Here is a 23,598-nt window from a genome sequence, read left to right on the forward strand (position 1 = left end):
AAATAAATAAATAAATAATAAAAAAATGAAAAATAATCAATCATTCACATTCCCTCTTTCTAAAGTTATAGCACAGATTTGTATTTCTACCACACCCAAACATTATATTAATATTTCCAATAATATTTTTCTCTATTTGCTAAAAAAAAGGATCATTATTTTGCTTTTTTGTTATTTTTATAATTTTGGATTAAAATCCAGTCATTTTAAGGGACCAGCCAAACAGGCTTATAAATATAAGAACTCAAAAAAAAAAAAAAAAAGAAACAAACAAAAGAAAATAGACCCCTAGTTATTTTTCACGAGCCCCTGCATTGAGTGCTATGGTTTTAGTATCCACATTGCCTTGCAAATAATAATTTCAGGCTTCTCTATGAAGTTTTCCGGCCCTGAAACCCCCACTGGGGGCTCCACCCCCAGTGTCAACAAATCAGCTGTTCTCCTCACCCATTTATGCTTAATTTATATTTCTGGATAATTGTGTCAAGAATCACAGATCAGGATTATGGGTAAGTGTAGCTCACACATGTATACCTCGACAACACGGGTGAATGCGTTGTTCTACAGGCAAAAGCTGTTTGTCTAAACCAGGTAGGGTTTGTTTTTCTCCTCTACTCTATCAGTTAGTTCTATTTCTACACCTTGCTGGTTAAATTCGACTAAATATAACCTAGCGCTGTTAAAGGGATATCTTTTTTTTTTTTTTCAGTTTTAGAAACATCCATCAGGGAAGGATTTTATTTTCTCGCAACAGGCTACTACAGCAAGGAGAAAAAGCCAATTAAATTGAATTAGGAAGGATGTGAGGCTGTAAAGTGGGCAGTGATCCATTTCCCTTTGTCTCAGATCCATCTAGGTACACATTAACCTGCATTCAAGAGATGATAAAGAACTATAGGGCCATCCGTTCTGCCCAAGTTTAATTAAATATTAGACTTAGTGCTTACTTGGTGCTAATTTCAGTTCTAACTGCATAATAAAGTAAAAAAAAAAAAAAAAGTTTAGCATGTGCAGGTTTTTGTTTAAAGAAATAAAGCAGAGATACACAGTGGTTTTGTGTAGGTAACGTTAATATAGTGCTCCTGTACATGGATATTTATTATTATAATTTCCACGTGATCATGAGTGGCAAGCAACACTTATTTTGTGAGAAAAATTTATAATAGTGATGCAGCAGTGCTTTACTCTTTCAGTCTGTACACTCTGCTAAATGCTTTATTGTCCAAGTATCTTCTGCTGTCTACACCATCCTGCTCATCACCTTGTAAACTGCTAACTAGCCAAGCGGAGTCTTTGCCTAAACTGAAACATCAACGTGTTTGTTCTCAGTGACAATGGATTTCTCGTGAACATGACACAGCTGGAAAATGGTGATTTTAAGAAAAAAAGCTGCTTTGTTTCCAGTAGCTATCAATGAAACATAATCGTTAATGTGTTCAACGCATATACATATTCCTCATGACCTGCATGACATGCAGAGACGTGAGAACACCGAAATATAACCGAAGCCTTGTGCAGCTTGTCAATGTTGCCATTGCAATTCTGATCACATTCGGCAGCAGAATCCGAAATTACAAACGGCTCCTTTAAATCATTAAAAAAAAAAAAAAGGAAAAGGTTTTGGGTGGGGGTGGTGGGTTTGTCATGGCTTGAAAGTCTACCTCGGGTTTCGTCTCACAGCTGGCAGAGTTGCGGATCGCGACACAAAGCTCCGCCGTAGCTCAGGAGGCTCCGGAGGGAACGTTAGTAAATCAAGTCGTGGGCTTTTACTAAAGTGCTAAAGCTGTCAGATGAAGTGAACAGAAACAAATAAAATCTCCCGGGCCTCAGAGCCATCAAATAAAATATAACTCTTAAAAACAAACGGCTCGCTATTTCACGCAGGCCCTAAATTCCTCCTGTATCTCATAAATGTAACACTCAGAAATGCGTTTCGAGGTCCCCCTGTTTAAGAGCTTGTCACATCATCATGACGAAATGCAAAACCTCACGTGCGTCAATATGAGAAGGTTGAAAAAAAAAATACAACAAATAAACCAAAAAAAACCATTGGTACTTCATTTCACGTAAAAAAAAAAAAACGGCTTCTGTTTTTACAGCATTAATTCTGAGCTGTCTTATGCAAATAAGATCAACCTTAAAATGTGGACGACAAGCAGAAATAGTGCACATTGAGCATTTTTTAACTCTAATAATGAGCGTGTGAATGGTTACAAAACCGTTACATCAAACATGGTTAACCATTTTGAGCTTCCAGTCGATTCGTGTTTCGTTCACCACCGTAGAACAAGACCCCGAAGAAAACAGCTCTGAATCTCCATTTGCTCCCTGTTCCAGATAAAGAGCTCTGCAGGATTCTCCCAGAAGCTTCAGCTTCTAGAACTCCAGAGCAGGTCATGATGCAGACGGCCAGATAGGGAGAGGATGAGCCTCAGTGTTGAACACGTACTTATCCAAACTGATCAGCTCAGGATCATCTGAGAACAGTAGGAAGAGGTACTTCAGGGTCTCTCCGAGGAAGAAGCTCTCCATCTTGTCTTTGGGGTTGGGATTGACCGCATCACGTACGTTCCCGATGGACGTGTAGCCTCCGCTGGGGACCTAAAAAAAAAAAGCAGGAAATGTTATAACAATTCAGTAACCTTTATTACAACTGATGTATTTTTAAATAAACCTGAATGAATGTATAGCAAGCAGAAGATTTTGAGACGAATAAATGATTGAACTTCTGAATTTGATTTGCCACATCACCCGTGGCCTCATTTGCGTGATTATTTTGAAGTGGTTGAAAAGGAGGTTTTGGGTAAATGATCATTTTAACAGATATCAATTAGTGTTTGACTCTTTAATATCATTCTATTAATAGATTGGTGTTGCTAAGAGTCACATTAGAGTCTTTACATGAACTGAGTCTTGACAATAGGAACATTATAGCTGGGGATGCACCGAAATGAAAAATTCTTGGCCGAAACCGAAAACCGAAAAAGAGGAAAGCAAGGCCGAAAACCGAAACACCGAAAGAAATTATGCCAATTATTATTACCACTGCATTTATGGCTATGATTGTGTACTAAACTTACTAAAATCAAGGCATTTCAATTGCATAAATTAATATTAAAGTTTCAAAGAATAAATCAATTACAAATTATAAAAAATATTTATTTATAGCACATTGCAACAATGCACAGGATAAAATAAATTAAAATTCAAACTTAAATGTTTAACTTAAATGTGTACATTAAATAATAATTTAAGGCCCTCTGGCCTGCTGAAAGGTTGTAAAATTAAATATGTTCTTTCATAAAAACAAAGTGCATTCAGAACAAGTGCAACTGCTTAAAGATACAATACAACACTATCACTGGGAAACTTCCTGCCTTTTCAAAAACGTCCGCCACAGACGGAGTGCGCGTGCTCGGAGGGGTTTTGCTTTTCTGTACGTTTGCGTTTCTCTCATATTCAGCATAGCGATCGGGATGTTTGGATTTCAGGTGATAAATTAAACCCGACGTGGAGAAAGTTTTTACAGACGCACAACCTATTAAAATTTCGGTATTACATGTTTTGTAAATCGCTATCCGTGGGTCTTTCTCAGATATACTGAGATACGTCCACACCGCAGACATGTTGCTTTAGACATGCACGTGCAGACCGCGGTTTCTGTTTGCGTCATCACAACAAACTGTTTCGGCCGTGTTGTTTCGGTGATCAAAGTCTTTCGGCCGAAAACCGAAAATGCACTTTTGGGCCATTTTCGGCCGAAAATTTTCGGTGCCCGAATATTCGGTTCATCCCTAATTATAGCCATAAGAAATCATTTGTAGGCAAATACTTTTGTACTTTTACTCAAGTGAAATTTTAAAGGGAGCACTTTTACGTTGCTGGAGTCATATTTTTACCTACTGTATCTCTACTTTAACTCAAGTACATGGTCTGTGTACTTTGTCCACCACTGGTGGTTTTAACACTCCTTTACTCATAATACGCCTGCAGAAATGGATCCATTTTCCAAAATGGTACATATTTTGAGTCGAGACGAATCTCAGAAAACACCTTGGCACCTAAGAAACGGAAAATAAATAAATAAATAAAGGGGGGATTGGGGGAGAAGCTCATTTCTGGTTGGTTCCCATCCTGACCCTCTGTTCTCTCTCATGCTCAGTGACGAGGCTGTCACCGTAATGGAAGTCTAAAAAGCTCTGTCAGCCAGCCGTCTTCAGCAAACAGGATGAGCAATAATCACAATATTCACAAAGCAGAAATGCATTTTATACCACTTTTGACAATAGATATCGGAAACAAAACGGTTGTTCACAACGGTAAATACAAACTTATACGTACAGCTATAATGAGTAAAATCAGATGTGATTGGACCGTAAAAAAGTGAAAAACTCCCTGAGATGACATGAGGAAGAAAGAAATACAAGTTCTAGGAGTATAAGAGTAAAGAGTATTAAGTGTGGTGAAAGGCTGTTCCAAAAATCCTAGATTAACTCGGGGTGAGGATAAAATATCGGTCACACTGATTAGAAATGATCTGCATGCACATTTTCTAAATCTATTTTAGTGACACAATGGACTCGCACCCGCCTTGTTGTCTTGGGAACACTGCTGATTTTGTTTCTTTTCATTTACATTTAAATGAAAATCTTTTAGAATTGGCTGTCAGTGTGGCTTTATGTTAGAAACGGATTTCAGTGACCATACCGCAGATGAAGAAAGCGGAAAAGATCCCCACTGATTCCACTCAGGCGGAGTCTGCAAACTCTCCTTGCAAAGAGTACTGCTCGAACAAAACCACTGGAAGAGATTTTTTTTTCCTTTCCCAAAAAGAAAGGACATGTCAGAAAGCTGAGGGCTCAGAGTTTAAAACTTACCCTGGTGTACTTGTTAAAGCTCTCTAGAATTTGCCAGCCCCAGTCTCTATATTTCCTGTCCTGGGTGAATCTGTACAGGTAGAACAGACTCTCTACCGTCTCAGGTCTCAGGAGGTTGTGTCTGTCGGCCGGCTAGACAAACACACAGATACACAGTGTCCAATATACACCGACCAGGCATAACTTTACCCTCACCGATCACGCATAACATTACGACCACCTGCCTAATATTGTGTTGGTCCCCCTTTTGCTGCTAAAACAGTCCTGAACCTTTGAGCATTAACTTCTTCAATAATGTGAGCTACAGAAGCTCGTCTGTTGGATCGGACCATACGGACCAGCCTTCGCTCACCACCGTGCATTAATAAGCATCACCCTGTACCAGGTTCAACACTGTTCCTTAATTGGAGCACTTTTGATAGAAACTGACGACTGCAGACCTGGAACATCCCACAAGAGCTGCAGTTTTGGAGACGCTCTGACCCAGTCATCTAGATATTCTTCTGCTTCATGCTTCTAACACGTCAACTTTGAGGACAAAATGTTCACTTGCTGCCTAATATATCCCACACACTAACAGGTGTCATGATGAAGAGATAATCAGTGATATTTACTTCACCGGTTAGTGGTCATCAAGTTATGCCTGATTGGTGTATAGTGTCTACAGTATTAATAGTCATTCCTGCTAGTAAATTTTCTGTTTCATTCTGTTGTGATTTTAGAAAAACAGGTCAAAATGGTGCAAGGAAGCACTGCCACTCTTTCAAAAAAACTCTCACAGAAAATCTCACCTCATCAAATATTTAAGTCTAAATGATAATGTGATTGAGCAGTTCCATTAAAAAGAGATAATTTGTGTTATTCACTTCACCAGTCATTATGTTATGCCTGGTCGGTGTATGCATATCAGATAATATATAATGGATATGTTCAGTTGAAAAATAAAAGCCTTCAATGAAAAAAAAAATGCTGAAGACTTTACTTTGACATCTATATCACGACCGCTGAGGCTGTACAGGTTAAAATGGGCGATCTCAGGACTCAGGCCCGTCTCCATCTGTGCATACATCTGATAGCAGGTCTCCATCAGCTGCACGGCCAGATCCATGTGGTCATCTGGCAGGCCGTTATGCGCTCCCAGAGCCAGTGTGCCCGGAAGAAAACACACCAAATGATCCTGGGCGAGAAAAAAAAAAAACACGAAAAATAAAAACACAGGAGGTTCCAGCAGGTCACAGATACAGCAATCTTTATCCTCATAAGTAATCCAATTCCACAGAAGTCATTGGGAACCCAAAATCCAAATCTCGGGATTAAATACACAGATGTCCCAAACGCCGCTGGCTTGCAGATTATCTCTAAATGTGGGACGTAATCAAAACAAAAGCCTGGACATGCCAGGTTTCTGTTAATCTCTCACCATTTTGGGGTTGAGGCGTCCGTGAGACAGCTCTCCCACAAAGGTGTGCTTACTGGCTGTCTGTTTAAGGAGATTTTTCTTTACTCCATCAATGGCTTGAAGGTAGTCCTCCAGTAACCTGTACACACACATTACTTATCATAGAGGGCAATATATGCTTTTAAACCTTAAAACCAGCAATATATGCTTTTAAATATTAAAACATATATGGCACATATGAGGTTTTTGAGTTGCAACACTCTGAAAGGTGGGAAAGTTCAAGTTAGGAGGGGTTCCTTATGCAGTGCACTGTATACTAGGGATAAAGTCACTGACTCAGCATAAAAGTTAACATGCATCGTTTTGAACATATTTGCATCGGTCAAAACAATTTATTTATATATAATTATTAGTAGATGCGCTATACTTTTATTATTTACAAAGAGACCAATAATTTGTCACCAATCTTTTAAATGTAGATTATCTCTCAGCATGGCTGCTGCTACATGAAAATGTCCCAACACTACGGAGACCGAGGCCTGTCCTGAGAGCCATATTGAATACAGATTAACAGAGGTAGAGCTGCATCTTTGTGGAGAAAAAGAAAAAAAAAAACAGTGTCTGGTTTAATTTTTCGTCATTTTTTGCACTACAAAGGCCTTTTTTTTTTTTTTTTTTTTTTTTTAAGTGCCATGTGTTAGCCATATCTGTTAAATATATTATATATATATATGAATATATTATGTAATATTAAATTGCCTAGCGTAATTTTTTCTATTGCATCGTATTAAATCGATTCAAAATCAGATCGCACTGCATAGTAATAGGGGTGAATCGTATCGCATCGGTAGCTGCTTCATGATACATCTTTAATGTATCATATCTTTGGCAATGCACCGAATCGCATAGCTTTAGTTATGGAGACGCACATCCCTAAAATATACACTAGAAGTCGCTGATTGAACCTCTCCATGCACGTGACATGAAATTCGATCAGGTCAATAAAGATGCTGCATTACAACTAACAAAACCAAAAAATTGCCTAAAGGGACAATTTCTTTTTTTTTTCTATTAAATTTGGCAAGTATGTAAATCTTCCAGACAGGATCTCTTCCATCCATGCCTGGGATGAATACATTCCACTATTAAAGCTAGCATGTGGAGATAGCGATCATACTAGCGATCACAATTTTCTTTCGTGTACTGTTTAACGTTTAATTCGTTACATATTTGGATATTCTTTACTCTTAGAGTTTCAGTCGAAATTAATTTTAACTAAACGTTTTTTCTTTTTTCAGTACAAGGAAAATGTGAAGAAATGCTTATATGTGTTACGTTAATTGCAAAGAATTATTTATTTTTTTTAACCATTAAATTGAAAATATTTTTCTTAAATATTTTTAAAGAAAGGATTTAAAAAGTGCACAGCGCTGAGGTAGACCAGCATTTAGCAGCAACTTAGTCTTATGTATGCACTGGCAGGAGGCCAATCATTACCAGGTAAAAAGCAAAGAGAGGAAAGGCATGCAAGCAGCTAGGCGTTCTTATCAGAGGCTGCAAGCCAGACAGTCAGACAGACAGACACTGGCAGATAGACAGACGTTCACAATTCCATAGAGCACAGCATTTTGGGGTCAGATACAGGGAAGTAGGAAATAAGGAATAAAGAGAAGGATCTGACTGTTCCAGAACATTCGTTTAGGTCTAAGAAGCGAGAAAATGTGGACCGATTCCTCAGTCACACTATTACATTTTATAGCTCTCTGGATATTAGAGATTAGATTTTGAAAAAAATTCAAGCTAGATATGTATCGTTATTTCGCACTTTATGTATAGTGTCTCACAAAAGTGAGTGCACCCCTCACATTTCAGCAACCATTTTAGTATATCTTCTCAAGAGACAATACTGTAGAAATGAAACTTGGATGTACACAGTAGACAGATTTATTCTCCTCTAAAAATAACTCAACATACAGCCTTTATATTTTTAGATAGCTGGGAACAAAAGTGAGTACACCCTAATTAAACATATAAAAAGTGTGCGGAAAGTGTCAATATTTTGTGTGAGCACCAATGTTATCCAGCACTGCCTTAATCCTCCTGGGCATGGAATTCACCGGAGCTGCACAGGTTGTTGCTGGGATTCTCTTTCACTCCTCCATAATGACATCACAGAGCTGCTGGATGTTAGAAACATGGCGCTTCTCCTCCTTCCACTTGAGGAGCCCCACAGGTGCCTAATAGGGTTCAGGTCTGAAGACATACTTTGCGACTTCATTACTTTCACCTTCAACAAGGCAGTTGTGATCTTGGCGATGTGTCTAGGGTCATTATTATGTTGGAAAACTGCCTGAGGACTCAACTTCTTTGATCGACCCTTGCGAGGCCTGTTCCCAGTGGAACCTGTCTTGCAAAACCTCTGTATGACCCCAGCCACTGTATTGTAACTCAGTTTGAGGGTGTTACCAATCTTCTTTTAGCCTCGGCCATCTTTGTGGAAAGCAACAATTCTCATTTCCTAAATCCTCGTAGAGTTTAACTGCTCTAATACAAGATACACAAATTTGTATGGTCTTGTCAAGCAGACAAAAACATAAGCATGATGAACAGAACATGGCTTTGCATGGTAAAGTGATGTACAGCTGTCATCACTTATAGTAGGGTGTACTTACTTTTGTTGCCAGTTATTTTGACAATAATGTTGTATGAGGAGTTATTTTTTAAAGGACAGTAAATCTAAACTGCTATGCATTTGCACACTGACTACTCTGAAATATATACAAGTTTCATTTCTAGATAGATAGATAGATAGATAGATAGATAGATAGATAGATAGATAGATAGATAGATAGATAGATAGATAGATAGATAGATAGATAGATAGATAGATAGATAGATAGATAGATAGATAGATAGATAGATAGATAGATAGATAGATAGATAGATATGATTTTATGTATTTAGCAGACTTCCTTAACCAGATAAAATTTAGACCAACGGTTCTTTCAGCAGATATCAGAGATTACATCTCCCACCCATCCACCCAAAAATAATCCCAAAACACCACTCACGTGACGTCCTTTTTCCCTCCCTGTAGCCACTGTTTGAGCAGGTATTCATAGTAGCTGTCAGCGCGAGCTCCCAGAGTAAACACTCCTCGGTGCGTAAACTTGCCGCTGCTTGTGTTGATAAACATGGGCACCAGTCCATCGCGCTTCCCATCGAGCTTGTGAACCAGCCTCGCCACCTCATCCACTGCATTCTGAGCACAATCACACAACATACACAACACCAACAAAAATAACAGTGTTTCAAACAAGCATCATTATGATCAATACTAATATAAAAAAACTAAACAATCATCCAGTTATTTATTATATAAGAAATAAAACAAAACGAGGTGAACTATCGAAGCTGCTGTTGTAGCATATGAAATTAATTTTGACCAATCAGAACTGATGTCAGCACCTGATATTGTGGGTCCTGGGTGAGTCTGCTGAGCTCCCGAAACTCCAGCTGAATGCTGGTGACCTCGGCAACGGTGCTGTCTGTGGTCCAGCGTGGTGGGTGCGCAGTGCCTTTACCGATGTTCACGTCAGAAAAAGGGATCTTGGACGCAGTCTTGAAGGCAGGCATCAATCTAGAACCGATATCTTTCTAAAGGAAGAGAAAGAATTTGCGGCGTAAGCGCACATACACTCCAATAAAGCACTCGTGTTAAATTACCCTAAATGACCTTAAAATCTTTGTTCTGATACAAATGCTGACTGTCCTTTCACTGCGAGATCTAGAAAAGCTGAGGGGCAAAAAAAAAAAGCATTGGAGGTATGTTTGAACTACTGACAGCCTTGTCCAGGAACAGCGTGTCTCCTGTAAGGTTATAAGTGCTCAGGAGGCCTCCGAGAATGCGGATTGTACTCTCGAAAAGATTCACATCGACGTTCTTAGAGAATGATAACTCCGTCTCGACCCATTTCTTAGCTTCCTCAAACTCTGTGAGAACGAAACAGAAAAACACAGAAGATTGGATTATTAATCATAAAAGACTTTTATAAAAGACATACTGACTCTTTTAAAGCGACTGCTACGGTATTACCATCTTTCAAGCCGAGAATCCACATGGTGTCGAGCGCATCGATAAGGGTCAGACCCAAACCGAACCACTCCCTGTATGTCTTCGAGACAGGCTTCAGCTCATCATGACCCCAGGCGAAAGCTTTATAGCCTTTCCACGCATGCTTGAAAGCTTCTCTGACAGCTTCTGCTCGATCCACTGGGTTCACTGGGACTAAAAATGGACATCCAGTCATGGTTTTTAAAAAGAATGATGTCATATAATTGTGTAGTATATGGGCACCTGAAGTAAATATACTGTATAGCAGCATCAGGTGGGTCATGTAGTAATACATATATAAAACTATAATATAAACCAATTTAATTGCTATAATATATAATAGCTATAATATAAACCAATGTCTGGAATGAACATTTTTGATTTTCAATGAACATTTCAGAATTACACAAAAAAATATGCACAAAAGAATTATAACCAATTAAATGAAATTCAGCTAACAGGCAAAAAAAAATTATGTATATAAATCAAACTATTTCCCTTCTTAGTTCTGTTTGTTCTGGTAAGAAACTACAAAGCAATCAAAGTGGAGTACGAACCAAAACAACAGTGCGCTTCTCAGACTAAATAAAATCAATATGCCACCAAATAGACATAACATGAGAAAAAAATCAGCAAAAGAAAAGCCGCATTTTCACACTAATTTAGAGCATTGGCTGATTCTAATTTGCAGTTTGGTTCGATTTAGTTTCCCAGTTTTCACCAAATAGGTGTTTCCTCTAAAAGATTAAAGCCAGTCAATTCAAGCTGCTTCTCCTCCTTGTGTCGCGAGGTAACACAGGACGCCCAGGGGAAAGTACTTTTGTCTTCTGCATGCACAAACTGAAATCTACACAGACTCGCTAACTGGTGACATGAAAAAGTGTATGCAATCGCCACCACCCACACAGAACGGACTATTCTGCTCCCGTGGGTCCTGGTTGGGTTTGAATTGCGTGATAATCTTTTGTTTTGTATATTATTTAAGATGTTAAAATGAAGTGCAAGGACCAAACTGAGTCAAAAGAGCAGAACTAAACTAATATTTGAAGTGATGACCAATAAATAAATAAATAAAAACGCATGAACATTTCTTTTGTTTATATGCAACAAACTAGAACATTTTGGATAGGATCTACTTTAAGCAAACAAACATATGAACAGTGTTGTGCTCGTTACTAAAAAATAGTAACTAGTTACAGTTACTCGTTACTTCATTCAAAAAGTAACTCCGTTACTTTGTTGATTACTTACACTAAAAAGTAATGCGTTACTGTTAAAAGTAACTTTTTTGTTACTTTTTTTAAAGAACCTTCTTTAATGTTCCCATTAATGCCCTTTTATGCGATATGGTCTATACAAACACAAAACTGACTTAAACACAAAGTCATTTTTAAACACTATTTTATTAAAGTCAGACCAACACAAACTGAATATATCACCATACGGTAACGGTAACGAAGTTACTTTATTTTTAAAAGTATCATCTGCATCATTCATATCCAGTGTTGGGCAGTAACGCGTTACTTTTGACAGTAACTAATACTGTAACGCGTTACTGCCCAACACTGGATATGAATGATGCAGATGTGAAACTTTTAAATAAAAAAATTAATTAATAAAAAAAATTGTATTTATTATGCAGAATTTCACGTTTGCTCTTTGCTCTAACTTGCTGTCCATGATAAAATCGTAGACATAGTAATGCACGTGTTCAGAATAGCACCAGTTAGCATAATTCGTTTCTAAACTTTTTGTTAGCAACTCGTATACATAAAATATAGGCTTTGAAAATGACTATAAATAATAAAAAAAAAAACTCTTCTGGGACAAAACTGTAAAATAACAGTAAAAGAAAAATGGACTATAATGGTAATGCGGTCATCATTACTGAACAGTCAGGTGTACTTACATTTACCTCAATAACACTTACATTTACCTTAATGATATTTGACACCCTGTGGACCCTTATCCTGTGGACCCTTATCCTGTGGACCCTTATCCTGTGGACCCTTATCTAGATCCACTTACGAGTGTCTCATTTATACTGAGTATTTGAAGGTTAAGGGCCTCGTTTAAGGACCCAGCATTGGCAGAATGGTGTTTCTGGGACACGAACTTGAACAATGTCTGAACCACTGAGCTCCCACTTCTCAGTTTCCACATGAGGATGCAGGTGCAAGGTGAAACGTTCCTACCTATTTGCAAAGGGACGGCTTCCCCGACCTCCGTGGCTCCTGCTGCCTCCTGTGGCTCGGCGTCCTGCACGGCTTCGATCATGGCCCCTCGCCAGCTGTTCAGGCGACGGCAAATAACGGACAGTGCCGATAAACGTTAAGGGGAATAAAAAGGGACGTAAATAAATGAAATAAATCAAGCATTTAAAGCATTTCTAAGCATTTTAAGTGTCTGTATTAGGGCTGCTCTTGGCCCGTTCTGGAGAGTTGAACAAATTAATCGAATCTAAGTCCATGAAAAGGAATTTATAACTTTACTTAGTAGTGCCTTTTTATGGTTGTCACATTATTCATTAGCTTAATGGCCTTTAATGCATTTTAAGTCTCTATGCAGTGATGGCAGTGAATGCAAAATGACTCCAACCTGAAAAAAAGGAAGAGGATCACAAATTGCATTAGAAGCACTGTTATTTAAATAAGCACATTGCTAATGGGACAAAAACGGAACTACACTCTACTAATCCAGCACAATTATGTTCAAACAACATCCAAACACGAAGGTAAAATGTGCCGTACTTCATACTTATGCTGATCCGTTCCATTCAAAGTATAGCAGTTGTTAATAAAAAGACTGCAATGTATTAAGTGTATTTTTTTTGCACCGATATTATACCTAATGACAGTCTGAGTTTCATCCTCCTGCACTTCTTCTCTTCGGCCGGCTGCTTCCTGTCCGCCCTTCACCTGCCAGTCAGACACATTTAATCGTTTCTGCAGGCCTGGAGGACCACGTTTGCTTGGAGGTTTCTTCTGTAGTAGACAAAGCACACAGGTTTCACAATCATGTGACTTGCTTTGTCATTTTGAGTCACAAAAATCCACCAGGGAAAACCCACATGAACCCAGGGAAGCTTTTCTCACTCTGATATCATAATTATGACATCTAGTTATTATTATTATTTGTCTGTATGCATGCACTTAAAATTATCAGCTTTTTGAAAGTCTTCCTTTATATAACAATCCTGGATTGTCCTATGATCTTATTTCCAGACAAGCAACTGACCAGAGCTGGAGCATTGGGAAGGACGAAGGTATTCAGTTTCTGTGGCTCAGAAGACTCCTTGTTTATGACCTCAGGTACTGGTTTTAGTATCTGACCAGGTGGGAACGGTTGGAAACCCCGTTTCTGCAGGTCATCTCTAACATCATGCAGTGATCCTTCAAACAGATCTGAAGTGAAGGCAAGAGAACAGAATAATAAATTATAAGTCATTTATATGCTATAATTTTTCTCTTTCACTCTTGCAGATACCCTTCTGCAACTTTTCTCCACCCACTCCACTCTTCACTTCATCTAACTCACTCTAGAATTTTTCCTTTTCCTCCATCTCACAACCCACTTGTGAAGCATAAGCACTGATTACATTTATCATCACGCCTTTAACTTCCAGCTTCACGTTCATCACTCTTTCAGAAACTCTCTTCACCTCCACTACACTTACTGTACTCTTCCTTCAGAATCACCCCTCCACCATTTCTCTTTCCATCCACACCATGATAGAACAGTTTAAACCCTCTTTCAATGTTCCTGGCCTTACTCCCTTTCCACTTAGTCTGCTGACAGACAACATATCTACCTTTCTGCTCTCCATCATATCATCTCCCTCTCTCCCTTTACCAGTCATAGTACCAACATTTAAAGTGCCCACCCAAACCTCCGCTCTCCTCCACTTCTCCTTTCCCTGCTGTCTCTGTAGACGTCTTTTCCCTCTTCTTCTCCTCCTTTGGCCAACAGTAGCCCAAGCGTACCGTACTGTATATGGTTAAAACAACAATACAAGCCACCTCGCTTGACTTGAGCTGAGCAAAGCCAGATTGGATGTGTTACGCTATTCATGTGAGTCTAAACATGATTACCATTTTCTTTCTAAAAACACTCACCTGTCCATTGCTCAGAGAGGCTGGGGTATGAGAAGATCCCTCCGATGAACAGAATGCAGAAGAGAGACAGTATGAGACTGCGCTGCAGACGGGAAAACTGCTTCCATTTCTGAAAACACGAATAGAGATGTTTTAAAACATACACATTTATGCCCAAATTATTGGCACCCTTGGAAAAAATTATTCAATTATCTTAATCTCAACCTGATAAGAGAGATACTGTATCTATAATGAAGGTACATTTGTAATAAAAAAAAAACAATATGTTAACCCTTAAAACTGCCTGTGTCATAATTATTGGCACCACTCTAATTCCTCTGATTGTAGGTAATTATAGCATGTTCTTATTTGTTTTTACTGTTCAGCCACGTAATATATGCTGACTTTCATACAAAACAGCCACAGGCTTGAAACTACCCATAACCCATGAACACTGTTGGGGTTAATTGTAGGACAATTGTAGAGCTTGTCTGGAAGCTTTTCTCCATCCACAGTGAAGACATGATATTTTAAAGAAAAAAAAAAAAAAAAAGAATTTTGTTTTCACTGAATCTTCACTACTTTACTAAATGTTCTCTGTAGGAAATGCAATGTTGGGGCCTCCTTTTTAAAATACAAGGCATCATCATGGACTTAAACGACTGCCTCTGCAATGAAGTTTTGGGTCATAGTGGAATATTTTCCGCAGGACAATAATCCAAAATACACACAGAACGCCTCAATAATCACAGAGCCAAGCTTTTAACTCGGCCATTCCAGTCTGTTGACCTCTTTGAAAACCTGTGGTGTGAGCTGCATAGCAAAACCCTCAAGCCTGAACAATGAAGGATGTGAACAAACTCCTTATTCTATCTAAAGGTTCTCAGATTCCTTGCTTTTTGTTCTCTAACCTCATCAAAAAGTGTTTTTTTTTATGTTGTTATTTTATAATTCCTCTTTTATTTGCAGTGTTAAACTGTCCAGGCGATAATTTTTATATCTAAATATATATATTTTTTCATCCTGTTCAAGGGTGCTAATAATTCTGAAGATGATGATTACAGAGTATATAATTTGCCTCCATTAAGGCCAGTCAAAATCACAATTTTAAACGAATGTCTAATTCGAACATTGGGCGGAATGTGTGATAACTGTTATAAGATATGAGACTATAACAACATAATATGCAATCAGGTGTCTAGACGGAAAAATGAACGCAATCAGTGGGAAATAGTGAAATCGGATGGAGAGCGTAAGACTGGATAATTCGAACAGACAGTACTAATCAACAAAGTTTCCTTGCCCACTCTTATCACATTATAATAATGAGCTTTCTGGGAGCTAATAGAAACTCCACACTGCAGAAAATATGTCTGGGAATAGTTTTCGGGAACATGACAAAGAGTTAATGGTTTTCATGGAGTTTCATGGAGTTCATGGTCAAAAAATCACCACCTTGGTTTAACGACTCTATTCGTGCACTTAGACGAATCTGTAGACGAGCAGAACGCAAATGGCGCAAGGACAGGCTGCAGGTGTCTTATGAAATTTTAAAGGACTCCCTATCTACATTTCAGAAAGCTATTAAGTATGCAAAATTTAAATTCCTGTCAGAGACTATTTCCAAAAATCATCATAGACCTCAAGTGTTATATTCAACTGTTGATGCTGTTTTAAATCCAGTTGTTGATGCTTTTCCAGATGTGTCTGATTTTTTATGTGAAAACTTCTTAACATTTTTTACTGAGAAAATAACCAAGTCCCGGCCACAACTATCACCTGCTTTGCATTATTTATCTGAAATTACTGGGTGCTCCTCTACTTGGAACAGGTTTTGTCCTATATCTCTTCAGACTTGTAAAGATATTATTGCTCATCTGAAACCTACCTTCTGCCCATATGATAGTATTCCTTCACATTTTGTTAAACAAGTTGCTGACACTATAGGCCCTGAACTAGTGTTTTTTATTAATATGTGTTTGAGTACTGGCACGGTCCCTGACTGCCTAAAACATGCTTCTGTAACTCCACTTTTGAAGAAACCAAATCTTAACGTGTCTGACCTTGCTAATTTTAGGCCAATTTCTAATCTCCCTTTCATTTCTAAAATTTTAGAAAAGGCTGTATTCACCCAACTAAACTCTTTTCTTGAGTCTAACTCATTTTATGATTCATTTCAATCAGGTTTTAGAAAATTGCACAGTACTGAATCTGCTCTACTGAAAGTTACCAATGATATTATGTTGGCTACAGATAACGGAAGCGCTGTAGCTCTGGTCCTTTTAGACCTCAGCTCTGCTTTTGACATGGTTGATCACTCTATTCTTCTCTCTCGACTGGAAAGTCTTTTAGGCTTTCAGGGTATCGTTTTGAAGTGGTTTCAGTCTTTTTTAACTAATAGGTTGTTTTCTGTCCGAATTGGCCAACATACCTCCTCTACTGCATGTCTTTCCTGTGGTGTTCCTCAGGGATCCATCCTGTCCCCAACACTGTTCTCCCTATACAGTGAGGAAAATAAGTATTTGAACACCCTGCTATTTTGCAAGTTCTCCCACTTAGAAATCATGGAGGGGTCTGAAATTGTCATCGTAGGTGCATGTCCACTGTGAGAGACATAATCTAAAAAAAAAAATCCAGAAATCACAATATATGATTTTTAAACTATTTATTTGTATGATACAGCTGCAAATAAGTATTTGAACACCTGTCTATCAGCTAGAAATCTGACCCTCAAAGACCTGTTAGTCTGCCTTTAAAATGTCCACCTCCACTACATTTATTATCCTAAATAAGATGCACCTGTTTGAGGTCGTTAGCTGCATAAAGACACCTGTCCACCCCATACAATCAGTAAGAATCCAATTACTAACATGGCCAAGACCAAAGAGCTGTCCAAAGACACTAGAGACAAAATTGTACACCTCCACAAGGCTGGAAAGGGCTACGGGGAAATTGCCAAGCAGTTTGGTGAAAAAAGGTCCACTGTTGGAGCAATCATTAGAAAATGGAAGAAGCTAAACATGACTGTCAATCTCCCTCGGACTGGGGCTCCATGCAAGATCTCACCTTGTGGGGTCTCAATGGTCCTAAGGAAGGTGAGAAATCAACCCAGAACTACATGGGAGGAGCTGGTCAATGACCTGAAAAGAGCTGGGACCACCGTTTCCAAGGTTACTGTTGGTAATACACTAAGACGTCATGGTTTGAAATAATGCATGGCACGGAAGGTTCCCCTGCTTAAACCAGCATATGTCCAGGCACGTCTTAAGTTTGCCAATGACCATTTGGATGATCCAGAGGAGTCATGGGAGAAAGTCATGTGGTCAGATGAGACCAAAATAGATCTTTTGGGTCATAATTTCACTAAACGTGTTTGGAGGAAGAAGAATGATGAGTACCATCCCAAGAACACCATCCCTACTGTGAAGCATGGGGGTGGTAGCATCATGCTTTGGGAGTGTTTTTCTGCACATGGGACAGGGCGACTGCACTGTATTAAGGAGAGGATGACCGGGGCCATGTATTGCGAGATTTTGGGGAACAACCTCCTTCCCTCAGTTAGAGCATTAAAGATGGGTCAAGGCTGGGTCTTCCAACATGACAATGACCTGAAGCACACAGCCAGGATAACCAAGGAGTGGCTCTGTGGGAAGCATATCAAGGTTCTGGCGTGGCCTAGCCAGTCTCCAGACCTAAACCCAATAGAGAATCTTTGGAGGGAGCTCAAACTCTGTGTTTCTCAGCGACAGGCCAGAATCCTGACTGATCTAGAGAAGATCTGTGTGGAGGAGTGGGCCAAAATCCCTCCTGCAGTGTGTGCAAACCTGGTGAAAATCTACAGGAAACGTTTGACGTCAAACAAAGGCTACTGTACCAAATATTAACATTGACTTTCTCAGGTGTTCAAATACTTATTTGCAGCTGTATCATACAAATAAATTGTTAAAAAATCATACATTGTAATTTCTGGATTTTTTTTTTTTAGATTATGTCTCTCACAGTGGACATGCACCTACGATGACAATTTCAGACCCCTCCATGATTTCTAAGTGGGAGAACTTGCAAAATAGCAGGGTGTTCAAATACTTATTTTCCTCACTGTATTTGTTGCCATTGGGTTCCATTTTTTCCAGACATGGAGTATCATTTCATTTATACGCTGACGACACCCAACTGTATCTCCCCTTTAAACACAGTGATCCAAGCTCCTTAGAGGTTCTTTTGTCTTGCTTTCATGAAGTGAAAACTTGGCTTTCCGATAATTTTTTATCCTTAAACGAAAACAAAACTGAAGTCTTACTGTTTAGTCCAAGTGATTTTTATGATTTTAGCAATTTAGACCTCGGCATCTTAAGCTCTTATGTTACTCCATATGCAAAAAATCTTGGTGTTCTGTTTGACTCAGGGCTCAAGTTTGATAAACAGATTAATGCTGTCGTCAAATCATGTTTTTTTTACACTTCCAGTGTACTTGGAAAATATGTCCAATCCATAGATGCCTATGTCTTTGTGCCAGTTAATACAAACTAGAGACCTGCACGGGACGGATATTTCAGTTTGTTTCACTGTTTTGGTTTCAACAGCAATGAATATGAAATAAAATGTCATTATGATGGTAATGGAAAAGGTGATATATATCTCAGAGAGTATTGTTCATTCGTTTGCCCAGTGCATAACAAAATAATAAACGGATCTTGCATTATTAGGCGTAATAAATGCATGTAAAATCATAAAATCTCTGCAATAATACGGGTAGTTAGGAGTGTAACTGTACACAGAAATCACGGTTCTGTTCAATATCGGTATAGTCGAGGGAAAGAAACACAAAACGTTTCTTATTAGCGCAGTTTAATATTATTTACATTTGTGAACATCAACAGTTTTATTTGAGCAATTTGAATAAAATGCCTGCTTGGTTTATATAATATATATAATTTATTATTATTATTATTTTTTTTTTTAGAATATTTGATAAATATATATATATATATATATATATATATATATATCAAACAAAATAAATCAAATTCATGTAATACACTTTTTTATTATATTGACTAAATTGAGTAATCGATTAAATTGGCACAAATTAAATTGATTATATCAAATTAAATAAATGGAAAAATTAAATAAACATATTTTACATTTGTTAAACCCGATCTGGATAATACAGACGTGTATATAAGTGTGTTTTTTTATATTGAATATATAATTTACTACAGATATGTTCTACTTAGCTGTTCTATTTATTTCAGCATACTTTAAAAAATGTCTTCATTCCTTCCATCCTTCATTCATTCATTCCTTCGATATGTAAAATTGTCGGGATTTTCTCCTTTTAAGAGAAATTCTTGAAGCTGGATAAAAAAAAACGCAAAATAATCACTAAACAACAAATCGTATTTCTGGACTGAGCAATGATCTCGCTCAAAGTGTAAGGCAGTGACTAAACAAACTTGAGGCCCTTAATATGTTTGTGAGGGAACTCATGATTACTAACCAACTCAGTTACTGTTCTGCACGTAAAAAAGATTGCTTTCATAACATATGTGCACCGAACCGAAAGTCCTGTAACGAAAAGTTCCGCTACGAATACGTGTACCGATACACCCCTAATGGTAGTCACTACGGTCCATGTCATTTTCTGGTACAGACCTTCCCAGACCTCCATTAAAGAAAGGAAAAATGATGTGGCCCTCACCGAAAAGTGGGGGGGCCCCCGATCTAAGCTAAAGATACAATTTTAAAACTTTTTTAAAATTCTTAACTTTCTGTAAATCCTGGTTGTTCTTGCAAAGGAGTGTGAGCGATCATCATGCTTTGATAATTAACCCAAAATACCTGACAGAATGATCAGGTGCTGACACCGAGGCAAAGTCATTCTGATGCTCACCCTCCAGCAGGACTGCCTCCGGTGCTTTCCATTATTGTAGCTGCGTTCTCCCAGTGTCACTGAGAAAAAGTCCTTCCTCTGTGTTGAATACATTCCTCCGCACCAGTTTTGAGCTGAAAACAGAAAAAAGGATAAAGGACACAATGAGGTGGAGCCTCATTATTTCACTGGACAGTTAAGCTCCAAATAAAGTGAGCCGTTAAAGAGTTTCTATTACATTAGATTTATGACCAGCTCTGAAACTGTGAAATGGAAAAGATTCAGTGGGTATTGAGAAAAGTTTTTGAGATGCATGCGGAGTAGTTTAAAGGCAAAAACTCGCAGAATTCTACAGTGAATTACTGGACGAAGGTTTTTTTTGGACTGATGACTACAAATGTGGCTTTAACAGAAGAACATATGTGAGACGGAGAACAGAAGAGAAGATGTTAGCACACTGCCTCCCCTACAGTCAAACATCGAGCAGAAAGTGTAATTGTTTTGGCTTGTTTTGGAGCAGGGAAAGTTCGAGACTTATTCGGGGTGAAAGGAATCCTGAACCAACATGGCTGCCATTCCATTCTTCAGCACCATGCAACATCCATGCAACATCCATGCAACATCTGGACATATACGGCTCATTGAAACTGACTTCTCAATACAAGTAGGCTATGACCTAAAGCATACGTCCAAACTCTGTAAGTGTTATCATGAAATGACCTGCCCAGTCGCTGCACCTAAATCCTATTGAACTGCTCTGGGATGAACTGGATCTCAAAGTTAGAAAAAAATTTCCAACTGGTGAAGAACACCTCCGGCACGTTTTACAAGAGGCATGGCAATGAACTGTCAGCATGCCAAGAGAGTGTACAGCTGTTATTCCTGCTAAGGGAAGATGTTACAGTAAAAATTAAAAAAAAGTCTAACAACAGACCGTAGTCATTTACCATCATGGGATCATGAACAGACGGTTGATCACGATCAAGGAAAGCAGTCAGCCTTTAATGAGTCTGAAATAATTGTATTATTTAGGCATAAACTCTATATAGACAACAGTATTTGGACATCTGACTTTTTCAGCCATATGCAGCTTTTCTACCAGAAAGTTGAAGGAACACAATCGTCATTGAATGCCGCAGCATTTGAATTTTTCAACAAATGTAATTTTTCCATTCACTTCAACTAGAAAACCCAAACCTGTCCCAGCATGTGAATGCCCCATGCACAAATTAACGTCTAGACGTCTAGACCTAAAGTGATGTCAGAGGTCAGAGCATCTCTAAAACTGCAGTTCTTGTGAGATGTTTTCGGTCTGCAGTGGTCAGTGTCTATCAAAAGTGCTCCAAGAAAGGAACAGTGGTAAACCGGCGACAGGGTGATGGACGGCTGAGGCTCATTGATGCACAAGAGGAGCATAAGGTAGATCACCACAATATTAGGCAAGGTGGTCATAATGTAATGCCTGATTGGTGTAGATATTTTTTATTATTATTATTTCAAGCAGTATTTAAGCATTGCAGCTAGACTTATTGTAAATAATACTGTTGTAGAAGCACCTTTTGACCAATCAAAATGGAGATTTCAGCAGGATCCACTGAACCTACTGTAGGAGAATAGAAAGAGAAGCCTGAGAGATTATGGTGTGAGAATGGAAATGTCAGAAAACATCCAAGTATGTGGTGTTGGGTATAGAAGAGAACAAAAATCCGAACACATACAAACAGATCAGGGGGAGAAAACAAAACAAAACAAAACAAGAAAATGCTTATGATCAGATCAAAGTCCACCAAGCAAACAACCCTGACATCCATCAGCTGCACTGAACACGTGGGTGAAACACGGTACCTGGGAATCTGTGTAAAAGGCGGCGCGGTGCGTGGAGGAGCCTTTAGCGTTCACTCATCCACTCCATTCTGCTCCCTGCAGTCTTGCTAGCCAGCTGGCTAACAAGCTAGCATTACAACCTAGCACTGCAAGCTAACCAGCATCTTATATTTACCGACATGCTATAATCATAATTCTAATAATAGTAATAATAATTTAAATCTATATATATGACAGGCTTGCTCACATTCAACGAATACGCCAAAAAAGGGCACTGTTTACATATCCGCTTTCGGGTTGTGTCACGTGACCGCGAGGGGATAGAGAGGCATATAATTGAACCCGACCCCTATACTAGGCTGAACCCAAAAGTATACGGACGCCTGGTCACATCCTTAATAATTTGGTATCTAGTAAGTGCATTTAAAAACAAAAAACTTGTACAAACATCACAACACGTTGTATTTCTTTGCAAAAGCCTGTACTTTTCTCAAAATCCATAGTTCATCTCTTAAAAATAAGTCTTTGTGTCAATTAACAAATCATTGCCATCCGAACGACAAGTCCTTTTGTTATTGTTTAGAAACAAGATCGTCAAAATGCTTAGTCATGTTGTCAGTAAGACTGTACGGATTTAGTATTTCCTGATGTAAACTACGGTTTGGATTACAGTGATTGAAAATGCACAAGGCTGAATTTCTTCTGTATGGTATATACAGTATGAGTATTTATTTGATGGTATATTTGATTTATATTGATTGCAAGAGACCGGACGGGATTGACACTTTTACTGTACTGTACTAGCGTTTGTTAGTTTCTTGGTTGTTCATCTATTTTTACAAATTGTAATTCTGTGTTTTGCTCTTTCTGTCGCCAAATGAAGGTTCACGAGACTCACCTTTGACCTATTTTAGAGGACTAGTTGATCACTGGTTGATCTGATGCCCTACATTCTACTTCATTATTGACATTCAAGATTCATCTGCACAATTCATCAATTCAAGACATTTACCAAAAACAAAAAGTTTAATAGAAATTTACACTTGACAGATGATGACAACCGGTTTAACCATTTTGCATTCAATGACTTATACAATGAACTGATGCTGAGATGTTTTGGGGGTTAAGACGATTCAGGTGTGACCAGAATAATATATTTTGATCAACATGACATAATCAACAGATAATGTAATAAACAGCAGGCAATTGTACACAATCATTTAATGAATGTACCGAAGATTTTGCAATTTGATCAAAGCAACGAGAAATTGGCTCTAAAGTGGGGGGTCTTTCTCCACCACCATTGGAAAAGCTGTCAAAGCACATCAGGGACACATTTGTGGACCTGCACAAGGCTGGAATGGGCTAAAAGACCATCAGATCGTTGCCTTGGCTGTACGTTTTTGGTCACCTTCATG

The 23,598-nt window shown here is 38.4% G+C and overlaps 1 protein-coding gene across 2 annotated transcripts; it reads right to left on the reverse strand.

Annotated features, from left to right (window-relative positions):
• Positions 1–1,052: 1,052 nt before the first annotated feature.
• man1b1a (mannosidase, alpha, class 1B, member 1a) lies at positions 1,053–22,502 on the reverse strand. 2 transcript variants are annotated; one of them, XR_014537147.1, is made up of 15 exons: positions 22,202–22,502; positions 20,378–20,490; positions 14,506–14,614; positions 13,628–13,794; positions 13,238–13,374; positions 12,586–12,680; positions 10,373–10,564; positions 10,121–10,269; positions 9,745–9,933; positions 9,348–9,538; positions 6,298–6,415; positions 5,860–6,054; positions 4,878–5,009; positions 1,533–2,601; positions 1,053–1,463 (listed from the first exon to the last, which is right to left on the reverse strand). XR_014537147.1 is itself a non-coding variant. In XM_083564114.1 (14 exons), the coding sequence occupies exons 2-14, from the start codon at positions 20,468–20,470 to the stop codon at positions 2,395–2,397; spliced, it is 1,974 nt and encodes a 657-aa protein (XP_083420240.1). In that variant the 5' UTR covers positions 20,471–20,490; positions 22,202–22,497; the 3' UTR covers positions 1,053–2,394. The 2 variants fall into 2 exon arrangements, 1 of the variants encoding a protein (XP_083420240.1); XM_083564114.1 differs by having other exon boundaries at positions 1,053–2,601; positions 22,202–22,497.
• Positions 22,503–23,598: the final 1,096 nt, after the last annotated feature.

The sequence above is a fragment of the Silurus aristotelis genome (genome assembly GCF_946808225.1).
Source record: "Silurus aristotelis genome assembly, chromosome: 16".
Classification (NCBI taxonomy): domain Eukaryota; kingdom Metazoa; phylum Chordata; class Actinopteri; order Siluriformes; family Siluridae; genus Silurus; species Silurus aristotelis.

Coding starts and splice junctions, on each gene's coding strand:
- man1b1a (XM_083564114.1), bottom strand. CDS start 20,470: ATGTATTCAACACAGAGGAAGGACTTTTTCTCAGTGACACTGGGAGAA. Junction 10,270..10,372: donor GATTCTCGGCTTGAAAGATG/GTAATACCGTAG, acceptor TCGTTCTCACAG/AGTTTGAGGAAGCTAAGAAA. Junction 6,055..6,297: donor GACGCCTCAACCCCAAAATG/GTGAGAGATTAA, acceptor TTTCTCGCCCAG/GATCATTTGGTGTGTTTTCT.